The sequence below is a fragment of the Corvus hawaiiensis genome, chromosome 3 (genome assembly GCF_020740725.1).
Source record: "Corvus hawaiiensis isolate bCorHaw1 chromosome 3, bCorHaw1.pri.cur, whole genome shotgun sequence".
Lineage (NCBI taxonomy): Eukaryota > Metazoa > Chordata > Aves > Passeriformes > Corvidae > Corvus > Corvus hawaiiensis.
The window spans coordinates 73387162-73414935 of NC_063215.1; the positions used below are offsets into that span (position 1 = coordinate 73387162).

At 41.2% G+C, this 27774-nt stretch overlaps 1 protein-coding gene and 1 long non-coding RNA gene across 3 annotated transcripts in view; one reads left to right on the top strand and one right to left on the bottom strand.

Annotated features, from left to right (window-relative positions):
• SLC35F3 (solute carrier family 35 member F3) overlaps positions 1-921 on the bottom strand; it is a 167999-nt gene extending 167078 nt beyond the window's left edge. The window contains exons 1-2 of the mRNA XM_048298270.1: positions 640-921; positions 137-366 (exon numbers count right to left, since the gene is read on the bottom strand). Coding sequence (XP_048154227.1) covers positions 137-366; positions 640-692 — 283 coding nt within the window. The 5' untranslated portion in view covers positions 693-921. The remainder of the gene's footprint in view (positions 1-136; positions 367-639) is intronic.
• On the top strand, positions 206-15436 carry LOC125323369. Of its 2 annotated transcripts, none has more exons than XR_007202503.1 (3): positions 206-290; positions 3585-3650; positions 15128-15436. It is a non-coding gene; the product is annotated as an uncharacterized LOC125323369 (long non-coding RNA). The 2 variants fall into 2 exon arrangements; XR_007202504.1 differs by lacking the exon at positions 206-290 and adding an exon at positions 387-566.
• Positions 15437-27774: the final 12338 nt, after the last annotated feature.

The following is a 27774-nucleotide window of genomic DNA, read 5'->3' on the forward strand; positions in this document are numbered from 1 at the left end:
GAGAGCACTTGAGCGAGGTTTGTTCCAGCGGCAAAGCGATCGGCCCCTCGAACCCACATCCCTCAGCCGGTTCCGGGCTGCCCCCGCTCGCCTCCGTCCTGGCAAACCCCCACGCCCGTCCGTGCCGGGGACTCACGTTTGTAGCTGGCGGCCCAGGGCTGGTAGCCGTAGTAGCCGGTGATGCGGAGGATGCGTTCCTCGATGGAGGTGAGCCCCACGGACGCGCTGGTGAGGTCTTCCACGGAGCGGGACCACTTCAAGTCCTCTTTAATGGCCTCGTCCACCACCAGGTACTTGAGCTGCCGCAGCTGCGGGCTGATGTCGGACAGCCGCCGGGGGCTGACATCGGGGGAGCGCCGCATGCCGCTGCGGGTCGGGAGAGGGGCGTCAGCCCGGGGCCGCGCTGCCAGCGCCACCGCCCCCCGCCGGCCCCGGGTGAAGTTGGCGGCGGACGGCGGGACCCTTGCCGGCAGCGGAGCCCGCCCGGACCCGCGGCGCCCACAACTTTCCTCGCCGCCCTCCGCCGGAGCGACCCCCGGGAACGGGCGGCGCCGCCGCCGACCAGGGTAAGGCGAGGTGGGGCGGTGTGGGGTGCCCCCGTCCCCCCGGCCCACCCGCCCGGCCCCCGGCGGTACTCACAGCGTGGCGGCTTTGCCCCGCGCGGAGCCGTTGGGGAACTCCCGGATCCCCATGGGGAGCAGCAGCGATGGCTGGGGGGCGCCCAGGCTTCCCGGCGGGGCGAGCCGGCGGCTCTCACCGGCCGGGTAAGAGGCGGAAAGGAAGGGAAGGAGCGAGCGGGGGAGGCGGCGCCCCGTGGCAGAGGGTCCCCGGGCTGGCGCTGGCCCCGGCGGGAGAGGCAGGCAGGGAGAGAGGCAGGCAGGGATGGAAAGACGGAGACGGGCGGGCCAGCGCTGCCGCCTGCGAGCCGCTGCCGCCTGCGGAGCGCCGGCGGCGGGGGCCGGGCAGGGCAGGGCGCGCTCCGCGCCCCCCACCCCGCGCGCTCCCGCCGGCCGCCGGCAGGGGGAGCCCCCGGGCCCGCCGCCGTCACAAGCGGCCCTCGGGCGGGGCGGGGCGGCCTCACCTCCCGGGGCGGCCTCACCTTCCTGGGCGCGCCCGCCCGGCCCCGCCCGGCCCCGCCCGGCCCCGCCCGGCCCCGCCCGGCCCCGCCCGGCCCCGCCCGGCCCCGCCTTTCCCACCTCTGTTCGGTGGCGACCAGCTCGGTACAGCGCGGGGGAGCCTGACAGCCCGAGCAGGGCCGGCTCTGAAGTGACCGTGGACCCCATCTGACCAGGACACCCACCTGGTTACTCCCGTAAGGCCGCCGAGGCAGTTTCAGAGCCACACAGCCTTCTATCAACTCACCTTTACTTTTTAATTTTTTTTTAACACACCACCTAACTTAAGTGGCAAACATGCAGTTAAGCTTAAATGAACATGTTAGCATAGATGTTTATACAAAGAATTTATTCACAAACAAATAGGATTAAAATCTGATAATAGATTCTTGGGCAAAATTTGATCACCTAGAAGTAGAGATAGTTGAAGAGTGTTTTGTATATATGTTTCCATATATATTTGGGGTGGAAAAAAAAAATCAAGTCCAAGGAGAAAAGGTTGTTACCTTTCACCACTGCACAAGCTCAGTTTACCTGGAACATTAAACCACTGAGGCATCAAATGTGGAAGTGAACTGGATCAGTTAAATGCAATCTTTCACTGTCACTGAAGGGAACATTACAGCATCACTGCACCATGATCAGAAAGGAAAAGTAAAACAAATACCTAGCAGATGAAAATCAAGCTAATTATCATGTTAAATACACATGTATTGAATAATGCACTAAATTTATTTCCTCTCCAACCCTTATTTTGAGCCTGCGAAGGGGAAAAATGTTTGCTGCTGAGGAAGCCAGTTCCAAAATCCACTACAGGTGAACAGCAGTGGTCCAATAGTGCAAACAGAGAGTAATTGTGCAGGTGTTTGATGCTGCCTGCCAGCAATGACAGAGCTCCTTGCAGGGTACACAAATCAATGCAGAAGGATGATTTTGGTTAAGATGAGGGGATAAAAACACAATGCTCACTAAATCTAAGTATACTGATCACTGTCTTGCTTTAAGTCTCTTTAGGGCATTTAGGGCAGGAATGGTGAAAACAGGCATGAATGGGATTAATCATTTCAGTCAGGCCTCCAAAAGCCATCACTGGACCAGCATTATTCGGTGTGCAAAGTCCACGCTATCTCTGGCTTTAAGTGATGGACAAGGATAGGATTTATTCTGAGAATTTCCTGTAATACTACATGTATCTAGTGTAAAATTCCTCCATAATTATAGGTCCAGAAAAAAACCATAGTCTCAGAGCCAGCAAAGGTTCTAATAATGAAGCAAGCTGAACACTGTTAACTAGCCAATAGTGACTGACACCTGCTGAGCATTCATCTGCCTCTTGGCATGGGCTCGTGCAAACTAGCGGAGGCTGGTTCAACCCTGCTAGAAATTTTGCCTCCATCACTGGTATGTTTAGCTGCCCATCTTCTATAGCACCAGAGAGTAGCTGTGGAAGTCAGAGACCCTATTACACACATATCCATTTTAATATGCCAGAAACATCTTATTCTTCGATCCAATAACATTTTTTCAGCTGTTTTATTCCTCCCTGGCTGCTGCCATCCCAAGGCGTAAATGAAATGACGGATGGGTGTTTCTCCTGTCATGCAGGCAAGTGACTTTGGACAGCTTGGGTGGCAGCACTGCCAAACTTGAAGTGAGCTTGCATCTTGTGAGAGAGGAAAAAAATGCATGGGAGGGAACATCTTAAAGTTCACTGAAATGTTTAATAAATATGACCTTTCAAAATTGTTGTAAGATGCAACATCTACCAACCGCTACCTCTTAGGATCTTATCAAACCTTGATGTAGATGATGTTTCTTTAAAAATTGCTGGAGACATGCAAGTAAAAATTCTCATGTATATTATTTTAATTACATTCAAGCATTGTAGCTAAAACTGAAATGTTACAACATGGCAAAGGACATTAAAGCAAAAATTATGGGATTCCACATGACTTGGAATTTGTAGATTTATGGAGCTGTTTAAGATTTTGAATACGAGGAGAAGAAAATGTTGCAGTATACTAGCAGTTCTACAAAGTGTAAGAAAAAAAATTGCTAAGCAGAATATACCTACTTAAGGAATAGTGGGAAAAATGATATGCAACACCAAGCGAGCCACTGTAAACAGCTTTTCTGAACCTTTTACTAGTGAGAGTTTATTACTTTAGTAAAACTCCTGCAATCATTCAAACACAGAAAAGTTAGGAAACTGTATTTTTTTTAAAGGCAGAGCTCTATAGCAAGGGAACAATAAGTAATTATTCTAGAGTGTGGTGCCTTATTCTGTCCTGTTAGATACTCCTTTTTATGTTTTTCCAGACAGCATAAAGTTATATGCTTGACTGATATTCAGCTCTTAAAAGGCACAGCCATTAAGATATATTAGCATTATGTTGTCTACAGTGTGATGCCATATCAAAGGAAAATGTAATTTAAACTGCATTTATTCTCACCTCCCATCAATACTAGCTTGCCAGAAGATTCTCTGGGATGGAGTTTTACATTTATCAAAATACTACTAATTTCATGAGATAGGTAAGTGCATTTTTTTATTTCTCCCAACCCCCACCCCAAGATAACAGTTTTACATTTAAAAGATTCTGTGATGTACTAGACTAAGATAGCAACAATGTTTCATTGGGCAACAAAATAATCACTACTGCATAAACAACAGCATGAAGTTGATGTGTTTCTTCTTCTCCAGTTCATAAAAATCAGCCCTGGGACCTGAGTCTTTAGAAGACAATTTAGCTCCCTCCTTGAGAAAGGAGAGACTTAAGCAAATGCCCTTCTCACCGAATAGTCTGTAGTTGATGCATAGTCCTGCTTCTTAATATTTCTATGTTTAGCACTGAAGGTGTAAGCCCAAGCCATTAATCAGATGTTCCTGCCCCAAGGGTTTTTGGGTGTTGGACAGAAATACAATGTACATGATAAAAGTCCTATATAATGTATGGAAATGCTGTATGGCAAAGCTATTAATTTTCTCTAGCTGGGGTCAAATTTGACATCCACATGAATATAATGTCACTACATAACCCAAATGACTCCAGCTCTATCAATGGGACTAATTGTAGCATGTTCAGATTGAATAGGAATGCAATTTCGAGCATAATTCATTTCACATACAAAATACTTTGAATCAGCAACGACTACAAAATAAATCAGAAACTTTCTAGTCCATCCTAGATATTTGCTTCCATTCATGTTTCTAAGTATCAAATACCATCTTGAAATGGTTGAAATAAACCCAGCAAACCAAGAAAAACTGATACAGCAGGCAGAGAATGGCCAAATGAAGACTGAATGAGAAGCAAAAATCAGCCTGACCACCTTTGACAGAATCACCCTTGCTCTCTCAAGTAGAGAAACCAATGCTGTGCTTGAGAGAGCAGTCAGATGAATTTAAGACAAGTGGAAGCAAATTTGTCACATGAGCTCTCCCATTCCTCTGATCCCCCTGCAATGCATGGCAAAACCAAATAAGTGTCACAATTTTTGTCATGACACCTTGCTGAAAGCAACTGGAAAGCTCTGGAAATCACAATGTAGCCGCCTGTTATAGTTAGGAAGGGCCATACAGAGTTAGTGTCCCAGTTCCTGGGAGGTATGCTGCCTTATAGAAAGCTGATTTTAATCTGCTGCTTTGAAGTGGTTGAATATAAACTGTTCACTTTCTTTCTTCAACAGACACAGTGGAAAATAGAATTCCTTTATATTTGGAATGGAAAATAGACCTATTTTTTGTTTTGATATCCACTGTTAGATGAGAAGTGCAGAAAAAAATTAGAGCAACTTACCATGTCTTAGTGGCATACGAGCCCTGCTGGTGCCTCTCTTCCCAGTTCAAATCAAAAACTGAAATGCAAAAAGCAGAAAAACAGTAATGTTTCCTTCCTCCAACAAGAGCCCCAAAAGGACTGTAGGAGATGTTAATGAGAGATTACAGAACAGCAGACCTCTTCATTATCCCATATTTTGAGACACGCCAGAGGCTTCAGTTTCAAAGTCCATCGGTGTGCTAAATAGCTTTGATATCCCTTCATGTTCTGCCATTTCAAGTTATTTGTGCTAGAAGTAACATGCTACAAAACCTGTTAAGGTTAAGGAAAGGCTAGATACTGGTACTGTAAGTTTTCTGTATTTATCTGTGCATGAGTCCTAGCTCATCCTTGTCCCATGAGTTTGCTGAGAGGCGAGCCAAACAACCAGGGAGTGAGGAAGAGGGGGAAAGATACAGGAAAGAGGATAAAGGACTCCAGAAAGAACGTGAAAGAAAACTTTTATTGGATTTGTGCTCAGGGAGGGAAGTAACTTTAGTGAACTGGAGCACAATATTCAGGTTATGTTTTAAGTTGCTTATCTGGAAGTTGTGCTAGCCCCAAGCAAAACCCGATAATTCTCACCCTCCAGATAAACTCCTGGGTCGTTTTCTAGTTTTTAAGGTGTTTTTAAAGTTGAATATTTTTGATGCAAAAAAATGTGTCACTAGCCTTGAACTGCACAGATTTCTCAGCAGGAGAGATTTCTGAAGAGAAAGGAACACTTGGAAACTGATTTGACAGGCAATTTTTACTTTATAAAATTAATGGCAGCTGTTTGAAGCTGCACGTGTCTGAAACATTAAAAACCCCACAGCTGAATTTTTGATCTATAAGCATAGAAGATCAAAAAAGCATTACGCTTTTGCCATATGGTTCTAAAGCGTGGGGCAAAGCCGCTTACTTCCATGTGTGCATTTTAAGTTCTATTTTTAAGTTAACCCTACTTATTTTTCCAGATCTGGAATTAATTTTGGAAGCTACTGTAACTATTCTGTTACACCAACTCAGACCTCACTTCTCTCCACAATATGCAAAATGTGCTCTTTCTTCACCTTTTGTCACCTACAATGGATAGATTTCATCATGTCATGGATAAAGACTGTATCTCACTACACTTTTTTCTGGATGTTTTTTGAAATCAAAAGACTTAATTAGAAAAAGTAAATCTGTTAACAGTATAAATTGTTAGTGAGAGCAATAATAAGAACCAGGGACAGACAATTTGCTATGCAGGTCCCTCCTGCAGATTGCAACACCCCTATACACTGCATGCCCACAGAGACACGGATGTTAGCACTGCTGTGAGCCTCAAGGCTGCACTGCTTCTTAGTGGAAAATGATACAGCATTAAAAATGAGTTCTTTCATCTTGTATTTCCTTAGTAGATTCTTTTATTGTGGTGATAAATTTGGAACAATGAGATTATTTGATTAAACTTTCTCAGTCGCTGCTGAATGGACTACCCTGCTTGTAGAATTAATAAAAAGGCCAAGACACCTCATTAACATGCTTGGTATTGAGCTGGATTGGCAGCAGCGCAGTCTAATCCTGCCAAAGGCCATTTGCTGAGGAAAGTCAGAAAGCTTTTAAATCATATTCTTAAAGGTTGAGTCAGGAGAAGATGACCTTGCAAAACCTGTAGTCCTGAACTGTCCAGAATTCCCTCCAGCCTATTCATGCTAGAGCTGCTTACTGCACAGAACAATATGTGAATGGTTTCTCCATATGCAGCTCAATGCACCAGGTTTTATTTTGCTGTGCATGCTGATTGGAAAGCTAGATACCAAAGCTTAGTTTTGAAAAAGACACATACGCTAATGTCCTCTAGCTGGGTTTTTGTGTTTTAGTTGTTATTTTTCTCTTTTTTGGTAGCTGGACATATGCTAGCATCACTTGATGGTCCAAAGGTAAACTTTCATTTACAATAATTGATACAGACACTCCACACCACTTTAACTTATTGCCTCATGGGCTGTATAAGCACATACAGCTCAGAAAGACATGCACAAAGTGGATGGAAAGCATGTGTACATAATCATGCTTATCAAAACACCACAAGATCGAGATTAATGACATCATTGTTGTTTAAAATCATTCATCTGTGGCACAATAACTATAGAACATTTTATTGTCAAGTAAATTGCATTGTAATTCTAATACACAACAGCCTGCTTTGGAAACACTGTTTAGGTTATTTACTTATATATGAAAAGTGAATGTCCCAGGTAGTTAAAACATTCTTTACCTCTGGTCGCCTAGATGGAAATAGCGTTTTTGTATGTAGACACAAGCAGCTGCATTTCTCAACAGAAGCACACTAGTTTCAAGTCATTAAAATTTATGGCACAGGTATCCTCTAAGCTCAATTAATCTACTTCATACTGGTAAAACTTCACCAGCTTAGCAGAGTGGCTTCCCATGTCTATTCTCTGAATTCACAGGTAGGCTCTCATTGTGAAGAGTGGCATGATTTTTGTGATCAAAATTTTTGTGTATTTTCAAAAGAAATGTGACTAAAAGAAAATTTTATTGCAAATATCTTAACTTCTTGTGTTTTTGCTTAAGCTAAGCACATAAAAATGTCTTAAAAGTTCATAGAACCTTGTGTTCCTCTCTTGGTAAAGTTTCTTCTAAAGCGTATTTTTATATTCCTTTTTCTAGGCTACCTTTATTGGTTTTGAGCTAAAGGTTTTCCTTGTGTAAAGGTTTTCTTTTGCTTGTGCATGCAAAACTCCTATTCAAGTAAAATTAGGAGAATGTGAGAAAATTCAAAGAAAAATTGAGCCATATTTACAACATGATAAATATTAGGGAGGCAAACTAAAACCTTACATGTAGTTAAGGAAGAGATTACATTATGGTTACATATCCTCATTAGAAAAGGGACACTCACCTTAAATTTCTTGCAATACAAATATTGTCCTTGAAGGAGTAATCCAGAGACAAAATTTACAACTTTTCCTAGGATATAGAACTCCAGGGCACTTCAGGAAATGACAGTGCTGTGTGAGACTGAGGACCTGTAAGAATATTTCTCTCCCACAATCTTCTTCATGTTGCTGTGAGTTTTTTAATTATTTGGCCATAGAGATAAGTAAAAATGTTAGCCTTGACATTTAGAATCTGTAGTAAATAGAGAAAACAAGGATATTGCAAACCTCCCTAAATGGATTTTTTAATGCCTGCCAGAAATAAAAATTTTAGTTGTATCAAATAGCTAAAAAGGAGAAATAAATAATTATTTTTTTTATTGTCCTCCTGCAGTTGAAATTTCACACATTAAAAAGTTGAAAACCAGCAACTTTTTATGCTTTACAGTGCAATGAAGATGTAATTTTCACCCTTTGTATCTCACATGGGATTTTTATATTGCCTTGAATGCATTTTTATAAACATAGAAAAGGAAATAAAACAGCCTCTTTAAAATACAGCCATTGTTACTGCCTGAACACTGAGCTACAGATAGTGTTTTGCAATACTCCAGTACTCATACACACTTATAACTAGGGTTTTAACCCTCAGCTACTACTAAAATTAATGTCTTGTAACAGTAAATATATTTCTCTACTAAAACAAAACAAATACTCCTCACAACACATTTTAGCCTGTCTTTTGACATCACCTAGGGAAAAAAATTGTATTTATTCCTTTAGTTGTCATATATAAAAGAGCCTTTTTTTGTGCCTTCTACTCCCACCAGCTGAATTCTCAGTTACTATGATACCATTCAAGACAAAAGCCCACCCACACAATGCAGTTATTGAGGTGGCCATGCTGTTCCATGCCTCAAGTTCACTTTGGCTGCATTAGTCCATAAAAAACGACCTTGTCCTTGCAGACCCAAGTCAGGCTCCCTTCTCTCCCTCCTCCAGTAGTTGTGGATGTTCTCTGCTTTACCTGGTATAATATTCCTCAATATTATACACAAGCAGAGATATTGTATTGTCTGTAAGTAATGTTCAGAAGCCATTTTTTAAGCCTGATTTTAACAGCCAAATTAAAAAAAAAATCAGCAAAAATATTCAGCTCTGCTCATGACTTTGAAGAGATATGCAACAAACATGCAATTTACCAACAGCAGTTTTCCATCCCAAAACAGTGAAGTGCTTTGCTTAGGCGTGTTTGCTGCAGCCTCCATCAGCATTATGGAAGTAGCAGGACACACACGTCAAAGCATGAATTCAGTCTTGTCCATCTCTTCTCCACAGCAGAGACATCAATCTCCATTGCTCACTGGCAGCAGCTATTTCATGTGCTGGGCCAAAATCACGCCAGTAAAAACACAGACTCAATATTAGATTTTGAGGGAAGTGCTGCCACTGTTGCTGCTATTATACCATTTAATGTTTTGTATTGCATTAGGCAATAGCTACCTTTTTACTTGCAGCCTCCTTGCTTTTTCCATTTTATTACATTTTAGTTGTCAAACAAGATTGAAAGGAAATAAATCCTGGAGCTTGTGTAATGACTTGTTTTCCTTTTTCTGAATGTCCATTCTCTGGTTCAGTATGAATGCTTTTTTCATCCCCCTCCAGAGTTATCAATTCATCTGATAAAATTTAATTACTCTTGGTTCTCATGCTTTACCCATGGATGCTCATCAGCTCTATGGCCTATGAGCTGGCTCAGGGCTGCAGAGTGTTACCTGTGTCATAGCCTTCAGAAATGCAGTTTGTAGCACTAACTTTTGAAAAGGTTCTTTGGTGACATTTTCTAAAGATACAAATGAAGCACAAAAGAGATTTCCATGCAGCCTGCAATGCAGGGGGGTGTTAGGAGGAGCACTGCTTGCCTGCTTCCATGGCTCCAATTTCACCACGTGGAATCATAGAATATATTGAGTTGGAAGGGACCCACAAGGATCGTCAAAGTCCCACTCCTGGCCCTGCACAGCACCATCCCCAAGAATCACACCATGTCCCTGAGAGCATTGTCCCAATGCCTCTTGAACTCAGGCAGGCACATGAGTGAGGCAGTCATCAAAATGACAAAACAGAAGCAGCCAAATCACAAGGGAAAAGTAAAAAGCACCAAGAAAAAAACCAGCACCTCCTCCCACTACTCAAAAGCAGAAAAAGAAAATTTTGGGATGAAAAAATTGTGAACATCCTTGAGAATTCATTAATATAGAATCCAAATATCTGAGCATCATACAAGAGGACCCATAGTTGTCCACCAGTGGTAACAATTATCAGCATGCCATTTTTTCCAAAGTTCAGCCTTCCCTCTCTTACCTTATTCTAGAATGGGCAGGATGGCTGAAGAGCTCCCACTTACCACCTGAGATCCATCTTACTGCAGGGGTTTGCATCTCATGCCATCTGTGTTGTGGTATTGCTTGACACACACCAACAAGACAAGCAAATATACAGTGGAAAGATCAGTGAGACACCAACTAATCTGATTTACAGAAAGAGCCTGTGATATAAAGGAGATAAGTAAGACCTCTCATGTGGCTGTGGCTGAGGATAAAAAGGTAACCATTATATGGTTAACCGATCTATTATATTTTTTACTTGAGTTTAACAAACTTCTTTGTTAAACCCACACTTCATCTCTATACCTTTCCTAAGCAACTGTTGATTTTATTTGGTTTTAAGTTACTTACCTACATAGATTCATTTGTTGCTAGTGTTAAGCAAAAGGCACAAAGAGCTGAAGGGATGATAGGAAAATGTCCCCTGAGAATTGTGCAATTCTGCAATATGAAACTGCCCAGGTATGTGCCAGCATGCACATGTTCTTACCCTCTGTTACTGCTTTCCCAATAAAGTATGTGTGTCTGCACACACACACTTAGCTTCAGACCATGGCACTGATCAGCTCATTCTCCAAGCTGCTGTACCAGCTGTGGGCCCCACTGGAGTCTGCTCACATGGGGCATTTTTGCCATCTTCTGCAGGAGCATGATCAGGCCCTAAATAAACAAAGGAGCTAGCTATAGAGATGTACCAAGAGATTTATCTACCCCCCCCTTCCTCTACCTGGGATCAAACTCAAGCATGAATTTTTTAATAGAAGGACAGTTTTGTAGTCCCTGGCCTCTTTGATTATCCAGGTTTTTAAAAACAGCCCATTGGTTCCGTTCCTTTTGAAGTTATACACAGCAGGATCATTAGCAGTAGAGAAGCAGACAGATGCAGTGCTCAGCGTTAGGTTCCCACGGTCACCATAACAACATTTAGTAGGGATGCTGAGCTATACCATCACTTAAAATGAGACTGACAAGTGCTGCAGAGTGGTGGGCAGGTGACACAGCTTTTGTTTGGAGGCTGCTCTCTCCAGCAGTGAGCCAGGAACATGGAGAAGGATCAAACAAGAGGCAAGGGTACTCTGTGCTTGACAGAACAACTGGAAACTTTCAGCTCAGCTTGTCTCCTGGGAAGAGATGAAGTTTTGCAGGCCTTGGTAATTAATTGTGCAGCTTCTAGTTCTGGCTAGTCTGCAGCTTCTGCTCTAACTGTCAAGCTAGAGAAACTTCTGCAGATGATTGTCTTCTTTCCTCTCTTCCCTCTGCTACCCCAGCTCTAATGGATCATGATTAGATGCAAATGTTATGAGCTCGATTCAGAATTTGATCTTCCTTTTCTAAACATATTATTGGTGGAAAGTGGTGGTTGAGAAGTCATATAAGAAAAGTTCCCTTTTTCTCTAGAAACTAGATGTTTAAACTGTGTTTTATTAATTTCTAGGCAATTATAAACATTATCAACAAGAATTAACAGTCTCAGCTTATCTACAACAAGATAACAACTTGTAGCACTCAAAGTCATAGATCCTTTCTGGTGGCAGCTCCTTGACTGTGAAGTGTGATAATCCTTCATATTGGTTTCTTAGTTCTAGACTGTCAGGCAAGATAAATGGGTAATCAAGGACCTGGTTAAAACTGCAAAACAATTTTTAGCAGTATGTATTTTAAGTTGAACAAAAGTGATTCCCATTTGAAGAGAAACAGTAAGAGATCCCTGAAAGGCGACACTGGATGCTTCACGGCAGAAGGTGGTAGGAATTGGTAGCAACCTGCATGTCACTGGTTCTTCTATGATAGTGTCTAGCCAAGAATCACTCCTATCAAAACAGCATTTCTCAGTGCTGTAGGTAGCTTCAACTTTATCTTTTAGATTATGACAGTAGAGCATATGATGAAGATTTAGTTAGTATCACCAAAACCTTGTTTGACATAGAAACGAAAGCCGAGTTCCTAGTTCTGACATCTAACCCATGACACCAAGTAAATGGTAGTGCAGCTTCAAACACACTCTTTTTACAGAACTGACAGTAATCCTGTACACTTCACTATAGGGTCACCTTGCATGATTTGTCCAAACTAAAAAAAAACCCACCCAAAAATCCATAAGTAACAGTCAAGTCAGGTGAGCTCATCTTGGAGGTAAGAACAGTTTGACATTCAAACAACAGCACAAGAGTTTGCTGTCAGGAAGAATGCGGGGGGGGGGGGGGGGGGGCGGGGCAAGAATAGAAGAGGACCTTAATTTAGGACTTGCTTACCATAATAGTATTGGCAAATTTATGCTGAGTTACTGTAAAGCATTATTTGTGGTGACAACAGGCACAAGCATCAAAAGGGAATCCCAGTGGAACGAGTTTTTGGTGCTATATAGCATCAAGACACTAGGCTGTCTCAATAGACATAAGTGAAAAATGACATTTCTTAGAGTTTGGAGAGGTTAATTTCAGCGAAGCCTACAGCCTCCAGGTGGTGCAAAAGCAAGGCTCTGAATGGGTGAATTTACTGCAAAGCTCCATGCAGAAGGTTCTTCTGCTGCCACATTTTGCCACACTCAATTACTAGCACTTCTTGTCCATACAATGAAATATATTCATTTGTTTAAGATGTGATAATATTAGCTTAATAAAACACGTCTACAAGATTCAGAGTTAGAATGAAAATGAACAATACCAGACTGACACAAACCTCTCCATTCCACCAGGTACATGCTTGTTAGAATAATACTAGCTTTGTTTTCCATTGTTTGTGCATCTGTAGTTTTCCACTGCTTTGAAGATTATAATGAGTATATTGATTTTCTCATATCCACACATACAAAACTACAATATAGCTCTGCTGTGAAAAAGCTCTGCATACTAATACCCTAGCTGGTGTCTCAAGGGGGCTGCTTGTGGGCGCTGATCTCTACTTCAGGCTAAAAGAAACTGAGCCTTCTTTTTAGAGTAAATTAGAAACATGACAGGGGCTACAACGATACAGATCAAATAACTCCAGTCATTCTAAAAGCCAGCACTCCATGCTTATGCCAAAGCAAACTCTGAGCTTACTAATTGAGCAATAGGAATCAAAGAGCAAGAACTTTGGAGTAGAATGAAAAAAAGTGTACTTGTGCATCTCAGTACCCAACATGTGATCAGAATAATCTCCTGCAACAGCAAAATGCTTTGGCCCAATGGCCTACAAAGTGCAGTAGCATAACCACCACTGCCCCTAAATATGACAGCTATTGGTAACTTTAATCACATGGACATCATCTGCTTTCATTAGAGGTTTTTTAAAATTTTATTCTACCACACATTTTGGAAACTTTTGAGAGATGAAATAATGATGCATGCTGGCCTTTGACTTGGTGAACATGAAAGTTAAATGTAGTGCCTTTTGATTATTAATTGCAGAGTTCCTTATAGGCAGCATGATCTGAGAGCAAAACAATTCTAAGAGGACAGGCAAAGGTAAATTCTAAACAGAAAACCGAAGAACCAGAACAAAAATTATGGATAAAAGCTCTAAGAAAGGAAGAAAAACATTGCAGAAGACAAAAATATCCTAGGATTCCCAGGCTGGCTGGGACTGTTATGTGTCTTTTTCCATGCTGCTGGTGTTGTTCATCTAGTACCTCCAGCACTTCTAGGTAAAGCCCATCAGAGCTTTTTTACTGACATGATGGTATAAAAAATTAGATTGGCTTCTTGAGTTCTTGAGCGCTTGTGGAAGCACTGAAGTTTTATGTTAGCACTCCATACCAGGAACAAAGAAAACTCCATCAAAGAACAGAATACCTCATGCCTTCATTCTGACATGAAGACAATTATTTTAAAACATGAATATGCCTTTCATGAACACTCCACATTTATGTAGTATATCAATCAGTTATATCTAGCCACTTTTCTGATTACCCTGTCTGCAGCTTTCACCATGACTCTTTCAACATTTCTCACTCTAAAAGAGCAGGACACGGGTGTGTGTTCACCTGTCCTGTTTCCTGGAGAAATCCTAATCACTTATTCGCGATTAGCCTAATCACTAATGAGACAGTGTAGAACTTCAGGATTGTGTGTTCTTCTCCTTTCACTTCTCTCCCTTAATGGCTCACTGACCATACCTGAACAAAATAAACTAATAAGCTTGATTGAATGAACGTTCATCTTCTTAAACATCTGAGACACAGCTATAGCACTGAGCTAGGGAAAAAAGTGAGATTTAACATCCTCCAGCACACATTGGATGTAAAAATATGTCTCCCACTTGCACTGCTTTTATCCATCATAATCTCCATCCTGACATTTTAAAGTCAGCAGATGCATGTTCTAGAGGGACTAGAATCTGCTGCCCAGGTTCTTAAAATGTAACTACTAACCCAGTTAGAAGATGAATATTTCTTCTGGATTCCAAGGAGGTTCTGAGTCAGAGTTGTACAGCTGAGATTTCTGACCAAAGGAATGCTCACCAGCTTAAAAACAGCAGCTTCTAGAATAGTGCAGTTCAGTGTCTCTTTTTCTTGCATATTCAAGACTTCAATCATCTTTATCCAGCACAGAAATTCAATAAGAGCTTCAGAACTGACCCTTGATCAGATTATAGAGGTAAAGTCAATGTGAGAGGTAATCTATTTTCTGTTGCACCAGTTCCCCTTGAGGATTACTATGGGCAGACATATGAAAACACTGTTGGGGTAGCACCTCTGGAATAACATAATTAGTTAAAAAGGGAAAAGTAACTGTGCAAGAGCAATTACAGCTGGAGAGAGGAGTGAGAATATGTGAGAGTAACAGCCCTGTAGACACCAAAGTCAGAGAAGGAGGGGAAGGAGGTTCTTATGGAGCAGGTTTTTTGGCAGTCCCCAGGAGGAACTCCTGCTGGAGAAGTTTGTCAACAACTGCAGCCCTTTGGAAAGACTCTCACTGAAGAAATTCACAGAGAACTGTCTTCCATGGCAGGGACTCCATCCTGGAACAGGGGAAGAGAGTGAGGAACCCTGAGGAAGATGCAGCAGAGAAAACATGATGAAGTCTTCCACAGCCCCCATTCCCCATCCCTCAGTACTGCTCATGAGGAAGGAGGTAGAGAAAATCAGGAGTAAAATTAAGTCCGGGAAGAGGGGAGGTATGAGGGGAAGGTATATTAAGATTGCAGGTTCTTTTCTCATAATCCTGCTCTGATGTGTTTTGTAGTAAATTAAACTGATTTCCCCAAATCAAGTCTGCTTTGTCTCTTGCAGTAATTGTTGAGTGATTCCTCCCTGTCCTGATTGCAACCCACAAGCCTTTCATTATATCTTTTTCTCCCCCTTCCCAGCTGAGGAGGGGAGTAATAGAGCAGCTGTGGTGGGCTCCTTGTGTCCTGTCAGTACCAACCCACCACATTTCTCTACTTAGTCATCAACACAAAAGAATTTTGGCATTGAAGAATATTGAGTTACTTGAATTCTAATAATTGTTTTCCTTGCTAGAATGTCAAGGCTGGCACTGACACATGCATACTCTTCATTTACAGGGAGAAAATGCATTTGAACAGAAGGGAAAGCAGATCAGACTTTGCAATACTTTCCAAAATACCATCCACTTGTCTTGGCTAGATGAGCTTTTATCAAGATCTTGTAAAAAAAATTTAACAGCATTTTTTTTCTCTTGCCTGCTTTGATCAGTTGTGAGGAAATTAGAAAGGCCATCACTGTTCAGCCTTAGCACCAGAATCCTATTGAGATGAATGGTGCAATTAACACTTCTGAAAACATTTGTTTGACCATTCAAGCAGTCCAGAATATCATCTTTCTCCATGTAAGCTTTTTTATAGTTGGCATTTATTAATATCAGTAAATGTCAGAGACATTAAGTAGCAAAATTGTTCTAATTTTCAAAATGCAACCTGTAGAGAATTCTTTTCCTAACAGGACCACATAACTTTTCACTGTCCTGGCCTGAACTGGAAACTTAAATATCATTAATCTGCAGGTAGAAAGACTGCATCCAAGTTTTGATTTTCAAAGCACATTAGCTTAACAAATTAACCACGTCCAATTCTGGGCCCCTCAGTTCAGGAAAGACACTGAGGTGCTGGAGTGTGTCCACAGACGGACAATGAAGCTGGTGAAGGGTCTGGAGCACAAGTCCTGTGAGGACTGGCTGAAGGAGATGGAGGCGTCTAGCCTGGAGAAAAGGAGGCTCAGAGGGGGACCTTATGGCTCTCTACAACTGCCCGAAAGGACGGTGTAGCCAGGCGGGGGCCAGTCTCTTCTCCCAGGCAACAAGTGACAGGACAAAAGGATACAGTCTTAAGCTGTGCCAGGGGAGGTTTAGCTTGGACATGAGAAAAAAAAATTCCTCACAAAACGGGTGATTAAATATTGGAGTAGGCTGCCCAGGGCAGTGGTGGAGTAACTATACATGGAGATGTTTAAGGAAAGACTGGACATGACCCTCAATGCCATTGTCTGGTTTGCAAGTGGTGTTTGGTCATAGGTTGGACTCAGTGATCTCAGAGGTCTTTTCCAACCTAATTGGGTTTTTGATTAGAAAATCCCAAACCAACAAACCCAGAAGTTTGGTTTACCTTTTCTGAGTGGCTCAATTGTTAATTGTAATCAAAAAGACCTGTTAGAGTACAGTAGAATCAAACTGTATTCTAGTATTAAAGTGTTTGTCTACTCTTCATATGAAATAGAAGATGTAAAAATACAGAGAAGAATTTGGGCAGGTGCTGTGGTTACGCAAGTATTAATATTTGAGTTTGTTTAGGTCTTCAGTTTTTGGAAGAGTTTGATCAGTTAGAATACGAGATGTTCACCTGAATCTTTCAGAAATAATGTATGTGTAGATATCTAATACACCTTTTCCCAAGACAGGATGTTCAGAAAGTATAAAGTCAGGTCCCTTCTGTGTATATCTACTGCTGCCTATTTAGGACTACTTTAGGAGATGAACTATTGTATTCAGCAGTAGCCACTTACTTTCATTCAGAAAGGGATGTAGGGAAGAGCTCAGTATTTCATCATCACACTTTCAGTGCTATCTGGAGTCCCAAGCTGGTTGAGGGTGTTGTCGCCCCCTGTAAGCATTCCCAGTGCCAGATAGATAGCATTACTGGGATTTGAAGTCAGGCATATTTTCTGAGACCCTTGAGAAGATAATTCATGTCCAACTCATTCAACAGGATTCACAGGGCTTTCAGGATACTTTTCTATAGATTATCTGTCTTCAGGAGCAAGAAAAATAAATAACTATTAAATGAATATCAAGGAGACGGGAAATTTCACCTCCTGCTTTTGTTGAAGTATGGGAAGAAAGGGCAATCTGAGAAAGCAGTGTGCACAGGAAAATACAAGAAGATGCTTATAGAGCATTTACTGAGCATTTTTTATGGCTTTCATAGCTCCACAAGACAAATCTCTTAATTTTGCAGTTCCATCAGTTTAACTATTTCAGAGAACTTGTTGACTTTATACTGCGGTTTGTAAGATGCAGCAATAATGTTATTTTCCAACCAAACTGAAGATCAAACGCAGCTTACCCAAACAGGCACTTGGAAACAGAATGAGGATGGGCTCAAATGGTTCCCTCAACAGTGATAATAGAAATCTAGAGCATCTGCAATCAATGATGAGCACACAGCACTTATGCCAGAGCAAGTATTATTACCAACTTTATGTTAGGCCTCCTTTTCACTCTGGATAGGAGTAAAAACACAATCACCTGACAGCATTAGTGAGATATATACATCATTCCCTCAGTCCTGCTTTTCCTCTATGAATATCAAATCCTCTCATGCAAAGAGGAAACAAGGACTTTGGAATAAGCAAGAGACCTGTACTCCAGTCTCCTGTGCAATACAGTTTGAAACACCTGGAAGGTTCATCTTTACTAACACAGATTATGCAATTTCTATTTTCCCACATTAAAAATGTATAATTTATTGTTCAGTATTCTGTATTACAAAGTTACATATCCTACTTCTTGTAAAAATATTCTAAAATGAATATTTGTATTCTGCTAGCAACTTTTGGTAGGTCCTGTGATCATGAAGAGAAAAAACAAATAGGGTATTTATATTTCTTGTTAAGACAGTTAAAAAATTGTTAATATATTCCTCCTATTAAATCAAGTAAACATAACACAGCAGCATACCATAACAGCAGCCTAACATAGAATGCACCTGCTAGAGATCACTGATTCAAAAGCTTTTATAGCTCAGTTGTGCATTATATATAAGTGGCTTCCCCTTCCAGCTTAATCAAGAGCAACTGCTTGGATCACAAATACTCTCTATTCTCACATTACTGAAAACAATTATACAAATGCAAAGAAATTTCATATAAGAATTATGTAACTGAAAGTAGGAATCAGCACTTATCCACATAATGTTAAGTTCTGCAGGTCTGTAGCAGAAGCCAGTTTATATTCAGTGATCACGTAAAACATCTGTAGAGTTAGAAGTGTGCCTGAAGTGCATCAGCTTCTGATGGGGGAGGTCACTAGAAGTATCTTGATAAGGGCTACTTTAAAATGAAGACCCAGGTGTTGTGGTTTTTCTAGCAATTAACAAGTGTTTCTCTACTTTCCATGAGAAATCCCTGTCCTAGATTCATTATCAGTATTTCCCAGCTCATGCCTAAGAGATCTTTGGCATAAAATCCCCAGCCATAGCCCAGAAGCAGGTTTTTCAAGGAATAGCTCCTCTGGCAGCTCAGCCTGTCCTTCAGCAGCCCTTTTCAGGCTGAAGTGCCAGCCTGTCTCAACCCTCACCAGCAAAGACCTTATTCCATTTGTTTCCTTCTGTCTTCCAGTCTCTGCAGTTAGATGATCACAAAAGTAACCACAGATCACTTCTGCTGGAGCAGAATTCCTAATGAAAGTATTCAGACACAGCTCTTGCTTACACACTTTGGTAGTAAGCATTCATACAGATGCAATAGGTCCAGAGAGTATTCTGTGGAAACATAGAGCTTATTGTAATCCTTTAATTTAAAGTTTACTTCAGAGAGTATCACTGTTATGAAGAACACATTATACTGTAGGTGCAATACTTATTCAATATGTTTTTTCCAAAATAAGAATGAATCCCTTACACACAAAGTATCAATTTGGTTTTCTTGTAGCCTTTCTATCAAGTATTTTATTAAATAAGGTTATATGAAATGGGCATTGTCATGTCATCTTGGTATCAGTATTGTATTTTGTAAACCATACTTTCACAATTAAGCTGTGTAGGAGGTTCAACATGTTCATCCTCTGCGACTTTTACAATTTCAAGTCTTGTCCTGTATGGGACAGGGGGGTTGTGGAGCTTGTCCTTTTCCCACTCACTCATAAGTTTATCTTATGGCGTGATTGAACCTCAGAACAGGGCATATTCCAAAACCAGTTTTAATTGGCCTGTGTTGAGGGCTTCTTTGCAGTGATCAAAATATGCGTTATATCCTAAAAGACCTTATGTCTGAGAGAGGGAGCTGAGGTACTGTGGTGCAACAACTGCCCTGTTGCACACCAGCAGCGGAGCAAGATACCGCTGCATACTTTGGGCAATGACACACTCTTAAGTCTCTAAATTACCAGCTTCTCACTGGATTCTCTCCAGAAATCTTTTTTGACCTACATGGAATGGAGAGTGGGCCAAGGTCATGTTTGCTGACAGTAGACCAAGAAAAAGAAAGGACCAGATTCCAATTTCACTGCTCTGATTTTTTTGTTGTCACATAATTACAGAACTTCATTTCCTGCCTATAAATTGAAAAGCTCATTGCAATACATTTTTGCGAGCATAATTGCATACCCATGTAATTCAATCCTTACTGTGTGTTTAATGAGTTGCATTACAAAACAAACTTGATGGTTGTTAGTTGTTAACACATTTAGGGAATTAAATCAAGCTTAAAACCAATGCTGAAGTATTTGACACAAATATCAAAGGCAAATCATAATACAAATCTCTACTATATACCCTGTTTTGCAGTTCCTTATTGCCTCTTTGGGTAGGAGAGGGAGCACATACCAATTTACCTATACTGACAACAGCTTCTAACAGAGTTGTGCACCTCTGATAATGTTTTGCATGCACCTCATTAAATGTGTGGCAGGGGGAGTGGGTGACTGGGGAGACAGAAGAAAGCCTCTTCTCCATGGAATCAGTTGGGTGAAGTTCCAAGGATGGTTTTGTCTTCATTTTGCCCAGAAGAACAGGCACTGACTGAGGTACTCTTCACATCCAAACCCCCATCTGCAGGTGTTCTGGGTCTATGGACTGTGCAACATAAAACCAAGAAAGTCTAGCCACCTCTAGTTTAAATTCCAAAAGACAATTGTGCTGCCTGTGGTCCGACAGGTTGTGGAAAAAAACGAACCCTCACTAGCAAAACAGTCTAACAGAAGCAAAGCATATGCTCAGGCAAGAATATTTATTCCTGGATGCCTGAGTATATGCAGTTGCCTTCCTCAGACCTTGTGAGACCAATTATTTAATTCACAGTATTTCAAAATCCCACTTCTTTGCTTCCTGCTGTGCAATGGAGGTGTAACCACTACGAGAGGGGCCTGAACCTCTGTCTTACACAGTCCAGCCAGGTAGAACTTAGTTCTTCCCTTTCCAGTTCCTTCACAGGTTTTGGCCTACTGTCTTCTCTTGTTCTATGTGAATTTATAGATGTGTGCTTCACTGGAGAGCACATCTCCTTTTTATCTCTGGTATGACTGATGTAAAACAATAGAGTCAAAACAAACTTAGCATGAGTGGTTGGGAGTGTTCAAGCAAACCCATGGGAAGATACTTTGCATAAATTTTTGCACAATTCCTATAAAATATTAGGTGGAAGGTGTAGGGAAGTAAGAAAGATGTCAGTTTGTCAGTTATCTTGATACAATTTGCTTCTTCATCACAAAACTCAATGATGTCTTTTGTCCTAGATCTGTGCAATTATTTATAACCTGGACCATTATTAGAGCTTTATGAAGGACAAAAGAAAACACCAAGCCATAATGCTTTATGTAGCATAAGCCATGACTCTACAGATGAGTTTAGGTCTCAGGGATCCATGCAAACACTTTCTACAAATTTCACAGCACAATTGTCTTTCTCACAAAACATAGTCTCCCTGGTGAAAGCAAGATTGCACTTAGTGATATTTAAAAAAACCCCCAAACTTCATTAATAAAAAAGAAAATCTATAAAACAAGTAATGTAATATTTATTTAAGAGGCAGCTTGAGAAATTGTTTATTCTGATTATTTTAAAATTTGATACCTTCAAGTTGTTATTCCAATCAGTGTAGGAACCTTGCAGTAATAAGATTGTGTAGGAAACAGGGATTCATAACAAAGTATTAGTTTCAACTGATAATTGCCATGAGTCATTTCTTTTCCCATCCACCCTCTCACCAGTGTGTTTCTGATACCCAAAACCCCAAGAAGCAAAGTTTATTTTGTACATTATATACAGGCAAAACAGAAAAAGTCAACCACAGTTCCCCACACACTGAACCACAATGTGCCAACTACCAAGTTTTGGGAGGAGAGGAAGCAGGGAGTTATCCTGCACTATTAGACCAAACCAGAGGAAGAAATTGCATGTGGGGGCAGGCTGAAGGACCCACATCAGTAATTATTCACTCTGTGCTCACCAGCTGCCAGCAACTGGCAGCTTCCTGAGGCACAGTTCTGTCGATTACACTGCTCCTGAAGAGGGACTCAGAGCTGACATCTCCCACCTGAGGTCACACTGCACCTCCTCCAACAGCCTTCACCTGCTGTGCTACCCAGCACAAGCCCAGGCATCTCCCTCTTCCCACAGCCACCTGCAGAAGCCCCAGGTAAGGGTTTCTTAGGGCTCCCTCTCTCCCAGGGTGCCTGGAGTACAGATCCCTACCCCTCCTGCCACCTAGTCCAAATAAGAGGCCACAAATTAGCACCACTGATACTAGAGCAAGAGTGGGTGGGAATTTCATACCAGCAGATGGACTCTGGGTCTCCTTTTTGTTGGTATGAAGAACATGGTGAATTTTGTTTAAAATAAGATCCCTCACCCTTCCCATGTGAGCCTGCAAAAGGTTCTCTTACTTGTTTCCTACATGTAGATCTTTTATGAACCTTTCTCATTTTTCACCCTTTCCAGGACTATCTTGGGAGCTTCCTTCTAGAGCAGTCCTGCCTAATAGGCCATTTGGGCAAGAGGAGGAAGCAGGCTCCTTTTAACCCTTTCCAGGCTGCTACAGGGGGAAGAAAAGGGTGCTTGTACCTCCACATGGGTTATGAGCTGTTAAAGACATTGTGTTGGAAAGTGGGCTGATCTGATGCCTAGGGGTAAAGGGTGCAGAAGGCAGGGGAACTCTTTGTGGGCTGGTGAGGCTGATATAGCAATAGAGCATTGTGCTTAGCTACTCCCATTTTTTAAGGAACATTGCAAAATCAAATGAGTGCAAAGAACTCTTATGAAGTGATTAAAGGGCTGAAGCAAATTCCTCAAACAGAGAAAGACTTTAAAATATAGTTCATTTATGTTGTCAAAAGTGAGACTAAGAATATTGACTACAGTACATAGCTGTCTCCATGGAAAAAGAAAAAAAAACCCTCAGTATTAATTACCTATGTAATCCAGAACTATAAAAAATTTCAAATGAGAAAGCTCATGTTTTAAATTTTCATGAAATGTAACTTTCAAGAAACCACCCACAAAGCAAACTAATTTATTCCTTTTTTTTGTTTTTATATCTTCATTATTACAGAGGTTATGACTTGGTTGCACTTTTTTTTTCTTAATATAAAAATCATTACACCTCTGTGCCATCAATAAAAATTATTATCCACATTAAAATACATATTTATTAAACACAGAAAAAATGAGGCAAGTATGTGAGTCTGGTTGCTTGATTATTAATTACGGCTTTGGCAGAAACCCAACTTTTAGTATCTTTTTTAGAAAGGATCATAAGTTTCTAAAGGCATTTTAGGACTAAGAGGCAGGGGAGGGCTAGAAACAAACTCCTTCTCAGAGGAATAGAGGCAAAGTCATGTACTTTCTGCTTTGGATGCTAATCAATTTATGGGAGATTCCTAGAGAGCCTGATAAAAAGTTAATGGGTTTTCTCCATGGCAGATCTCCTTAGAAAGTCTTCTGAATATCCATAGGGAACTTAAATCATCCTTACAATTGCATTTTTAAATTGATGTTCTTGAAATACCTCAGTAGAGAAGGTATTCTGTATTAACTTCTGTAGCTGTGACAATAGTTTTTCAAGCAATCTACTGCTTTAATCTTTATTAAACCTTGTAAAGAGTCTTCCGAGAAAGTTATACTATGGTTGAAATCATGTCAGCTTTTGCATAATTTTACATAATTTTACCTTCTTCATGATGTGTGGAGAAGAGCCAGCAGCTCAGCTTGCCTCCCTCTGGAACAGCGTGCTGCCCTTCGTGGTACGGGTGACACTGGGGTGGGGATGTGCCTCGGCTGAGCTGGTCCGTGGGGAGTCCTGGCCTCCTGCACCACCAGGCTGAGGACACGCTGGATGGAGGGCAGTGCAGATCTCTTCCACAACACATGCTGCTGTGTGTCTGTGTTTGAAATGAAGTCAGGAGTGTATGGATGTGGCCTGGCTACTTGGAAAATCTGGGAGATCCCTGGGTCATAAATGGCCATTGCAAGTGCCTTCTCCTTTCTAACTTAGCATCAAGGATCTGTACATAAAGGTCCTTTCCTACCTTCACATGAGATTTTCTGTGGTACTTTGCAGAGAGCATGAAAAATTTAATGGAAAGTTCAATGAGCGTGTTTCTGGGTGTCTTGGCTCCTTCCTGACTTTAAATCCAACAAACTTCAGCCAAGTGAATCTACTGGCCAGAGAGCATGGCTGTCATCTCAGCAAGGCAGCTTTTGCTCCCAGCAAGGAGTGTCATGGGTACCAATTCTATTGACATTCATCTTGGCATGGTGTGCTTCTGGGAACTGCCATAGAGAGACAGATGTAAAACCACTGCAAGCATCCATGCCACCCCAGGCACGTCCTTGATCTGCCTTTCTGTGTTCTGTTTGGCCAACAACCTGGCTCATAACCTGTTGTTTTGGAACTAAATCACTGAAATGGTATCTAAGGGAAGTAACAGCCCAGCTCTGGCTCCTGGGGGTGTTTTGCGTATGTAGAGGATGGCCTTCGATGGCTCTTGAGAAAATGACAACAGGGAAGGTGGAAGCATATGTGCAATGTTATTAAAACCAAAAAGAGAGCAGTGGTGGAATGGCAGAGGAAAGCATCCATACTCTCTAAAGCCTGGGGTTTTGTTACATCTTTTCTGTGTTCCTATATTGGATAAAACTTTATAAAAATATTGTCCATTCAATTCTAAAATTCATGCTGCAGTACTTGGCCCAGTGACTTTCTGCAGTAGCAGAAGCCACCAGCTAATGAAAGCCTGCATAAAGAAACATCAGATTTTAAAAAAATATGTTTTGGAATGAGGATGTAAGAAAGCAGGGCCATGACCACACTGCAGATTCACAAGGGCTACAGGCTGATGTTTTTCATCTTGAAGCTACAACTACACAATTGTAGATGTCTTTGAGCGGGAGATGACTAAGACAGTTTTGGCATTAGGTTCTCTAACACACACCCTGGTGGCTGAAGGGAAGGTCCTCTCAGCACCAGCTCTGCACAACAACTTGCATTTTTCTCAATCTGTTTTTACTGAAGTGGGAAGGAGATGCTTTTACCTCTGTGCTTCTCTGCCCTGTGGTTGCCATTGTCCCCATCGACCAAGTTGTGACAAGAGAGTAAAAATGATTAATGAAGCAAATTCTCCCTTCTTACCTCACAATGAAGTTCTGGATGTGGGCATGTTTCTATAGTAACAATAATGTCTTCAAAAGAATTTGTTGGTTTTTCTCCTGGATTAATTCTTTGGAGTCTTACAATGTTTGGAATTTAAAGCATCTTTCTTCTCCACAGAAAGCAGCTTGTTTCTTCACTTATAAAGAACAACCAAAATTAAAGTGACATTTAATATTACTAAAATAGGATATTTTTACGATTTTATAATGCCAACAAACACTCCAAACCAGCCCCTCTCTACCCCAAAATAACTAAGTATGGGAGGAATATCTATGAAATATACTGAAAAGAATGGATGGAGGAAGTGGTCTTTTCATTTGGTAGAGCAGGGCAATGGCTCATGACAAGGAAGAATGCAAAGGTGTTTTTTCTAAAACACAATAATATCAGTTCATAATTAAACCAGTCTAGTGGTTTAATTCTAATACCTTGTAGTATCTCTCTCACAGGATGCAAGTTTTGACAAACACTTTTCTTGTGTGCAGGTGCCTTTATACAAATGCTTAGGAGCAGGTTTTTTTATGGCAATGTGATAGAAAAACTGCTTGAATTTCCAGAAACACTTGGACATGCTTTTGCATTGCCCTGGCAATAGAAAAATGACACAATGCAGTTCCTTCATGCTGGCTCTTTGCAAGGGGTCCTCCACGCTTTCAGAAGCATCAGTGTATTTCAGTCAGTCTTTGCACTGTGCTGAAATTAGTTTGTGGAGACCAGGGTCTTTAATTCTCCTCATTTTAAAAGAATAAAGATTTTTTTCCTAAATATGAGCTCCATGTCTTTTCTCCCTGTCTAAACAGATCTTTAGGGCAGAATGCATACTAAACCATCCTATTTTCAGATGAGTTTTATGGGTCAGTACAGGTTACCTACCAAGAATGTATGAGTTTGATCTATGTGACACTGTGTCTTTGCAGAGCAAGGTCTGGTACACTCCTGGGGTTCTGTAGACTGTCCCTTCTATTCTAGAAGAGGTTGGAGAGAGACTGGTATTCTGGCCTTTATTTCTTAAGTTTAAAAGCTGTCCGGAATCTGGACATGGTCCTGGACAACCTGCTCTAGCGAAAGCCTTGGTGAGCTGGAGGCTGGACTAGATAGTCCCCAAAGGTGCCTTCCAACTTCAACCATTCTGTGATTGGAGGGTGTTATTTTTTGCCTTGCCTGCAACTTTCTGCAGAAGCATTCCCACGCATCTCAAAGCTGTAAGACCAGACCAAGAGTTCTTGTTACACGTGCTCATTTTGTGCAGTGCTGGCCACAGGGGACAGAAGCTTGTCAGATGGTGGGAGGCAGCAAGAGACACATAGAGATATTACACAGGATGTGCAGAAGTCACCAGGGAAAACACAATTCTCCTCATTACCTGGGAGGAGGTAACAAACAGCCAGCAGGCAGCAGAGCTCTGGCAGATGTGCTGTGTGCTGCTGTGGGACCTCACGGCTGCTCTCCAGGTGGCCCTGGGGCTGTTGTGCCGCTTTCTGCTCCAACAGGGATCTGAAACAGACAGAGCAAAGGCTGATGTGGCTCATGAGGAGGATTTAGGAGATCTGCCAGTAGGATGCAGAATCCTCTGATATCCTATACCCTCCTCAAACACTACTGAGCTGCTCTTAGGCTCCGGGTTTCAGTATCACATAGTTGTTGGTTGACTTATCTGAACAGATATGCACATAGATAAACTTACACACTTTCACCAAGTAGAAAAAAGTTGCATAAAACCTGGAAATAAGCATTAGTAATGGAATATTAACCTTTTCACTATTGCTAATTGCTTGTTTTAAACTTATAATCCCTGAACACAGAAAGAACCTGAATTGTGGCAAAGGAGCAGCTACAAGTACCACATATTGCATGATCTTCTGCTGTTAGTATTCTGTAAATACTTTCACTTGTGCTCTGACGATAGTATCAATCTGGGCAAGTGAAAATTGTCATAGTAAGTGTTTAGAGACAAGTAACTTGGGAAAATAAAAAAAAATAATAAAAAAGTTCTATTAATGGGAGGAACACCTGTGGATATGACAGATGTCTATGTCATGGCTCCTACACATGAAGCCAAACAGCTCTGCAGGGGTGATTTTGCAGCCTTACAGTCTTGGGAATAACTGTAAGAGAACTTGGAATTATTTGTCCTTGCTTTAGGTATTTTTCTCCTCAGAGTTTCAAGATAATGCTCAGAAACTGACAATCACATTTACATCACCTCACAGAAACTGTAATTTCTGCCATGATTTTGCTTATTCTTCCAAATGTGCCAAATTCCCTACATGGTACTTGTTTCTAAACTGGCAATGTGCAAGATTTCAGTCTATTTCAATGCACCTTTTTGGTATTTGAATCCAGGTGCCTAACAACTAAAAACTTAAGAAAACTGAAACCAGTTGAAGACTGGTATGAAGGCTGAAGCCTATTTGTTTCCTTGTTTCTTCACACAGTTTGCATATGTCCTAAGACTTTGTATTTTCCAGCTTCAACATCTTTTGTGTTGGACTCCATAAAATAAGGTAAAGAATTATGTTTTATCTCAGCATTTTTGCTGAACTGGAATACACGTGAAAATTTCTCATCTCCTAAAAAAAAAGCCACTGTAGAAGATGTATATTTTCTAAATGTGAGAAACATCACTATACCTATATTTCACTTACCATAATAACATGGACGGACAGGTTCTCAATGACCCTTCATAATATGGTGTTCTCACTGATATGGATAGAAATCCCAGGAAATAGACAGAGATTAGATTTGTTTCTGAGAAAGTAGTTTATTTTCACTTGAAGA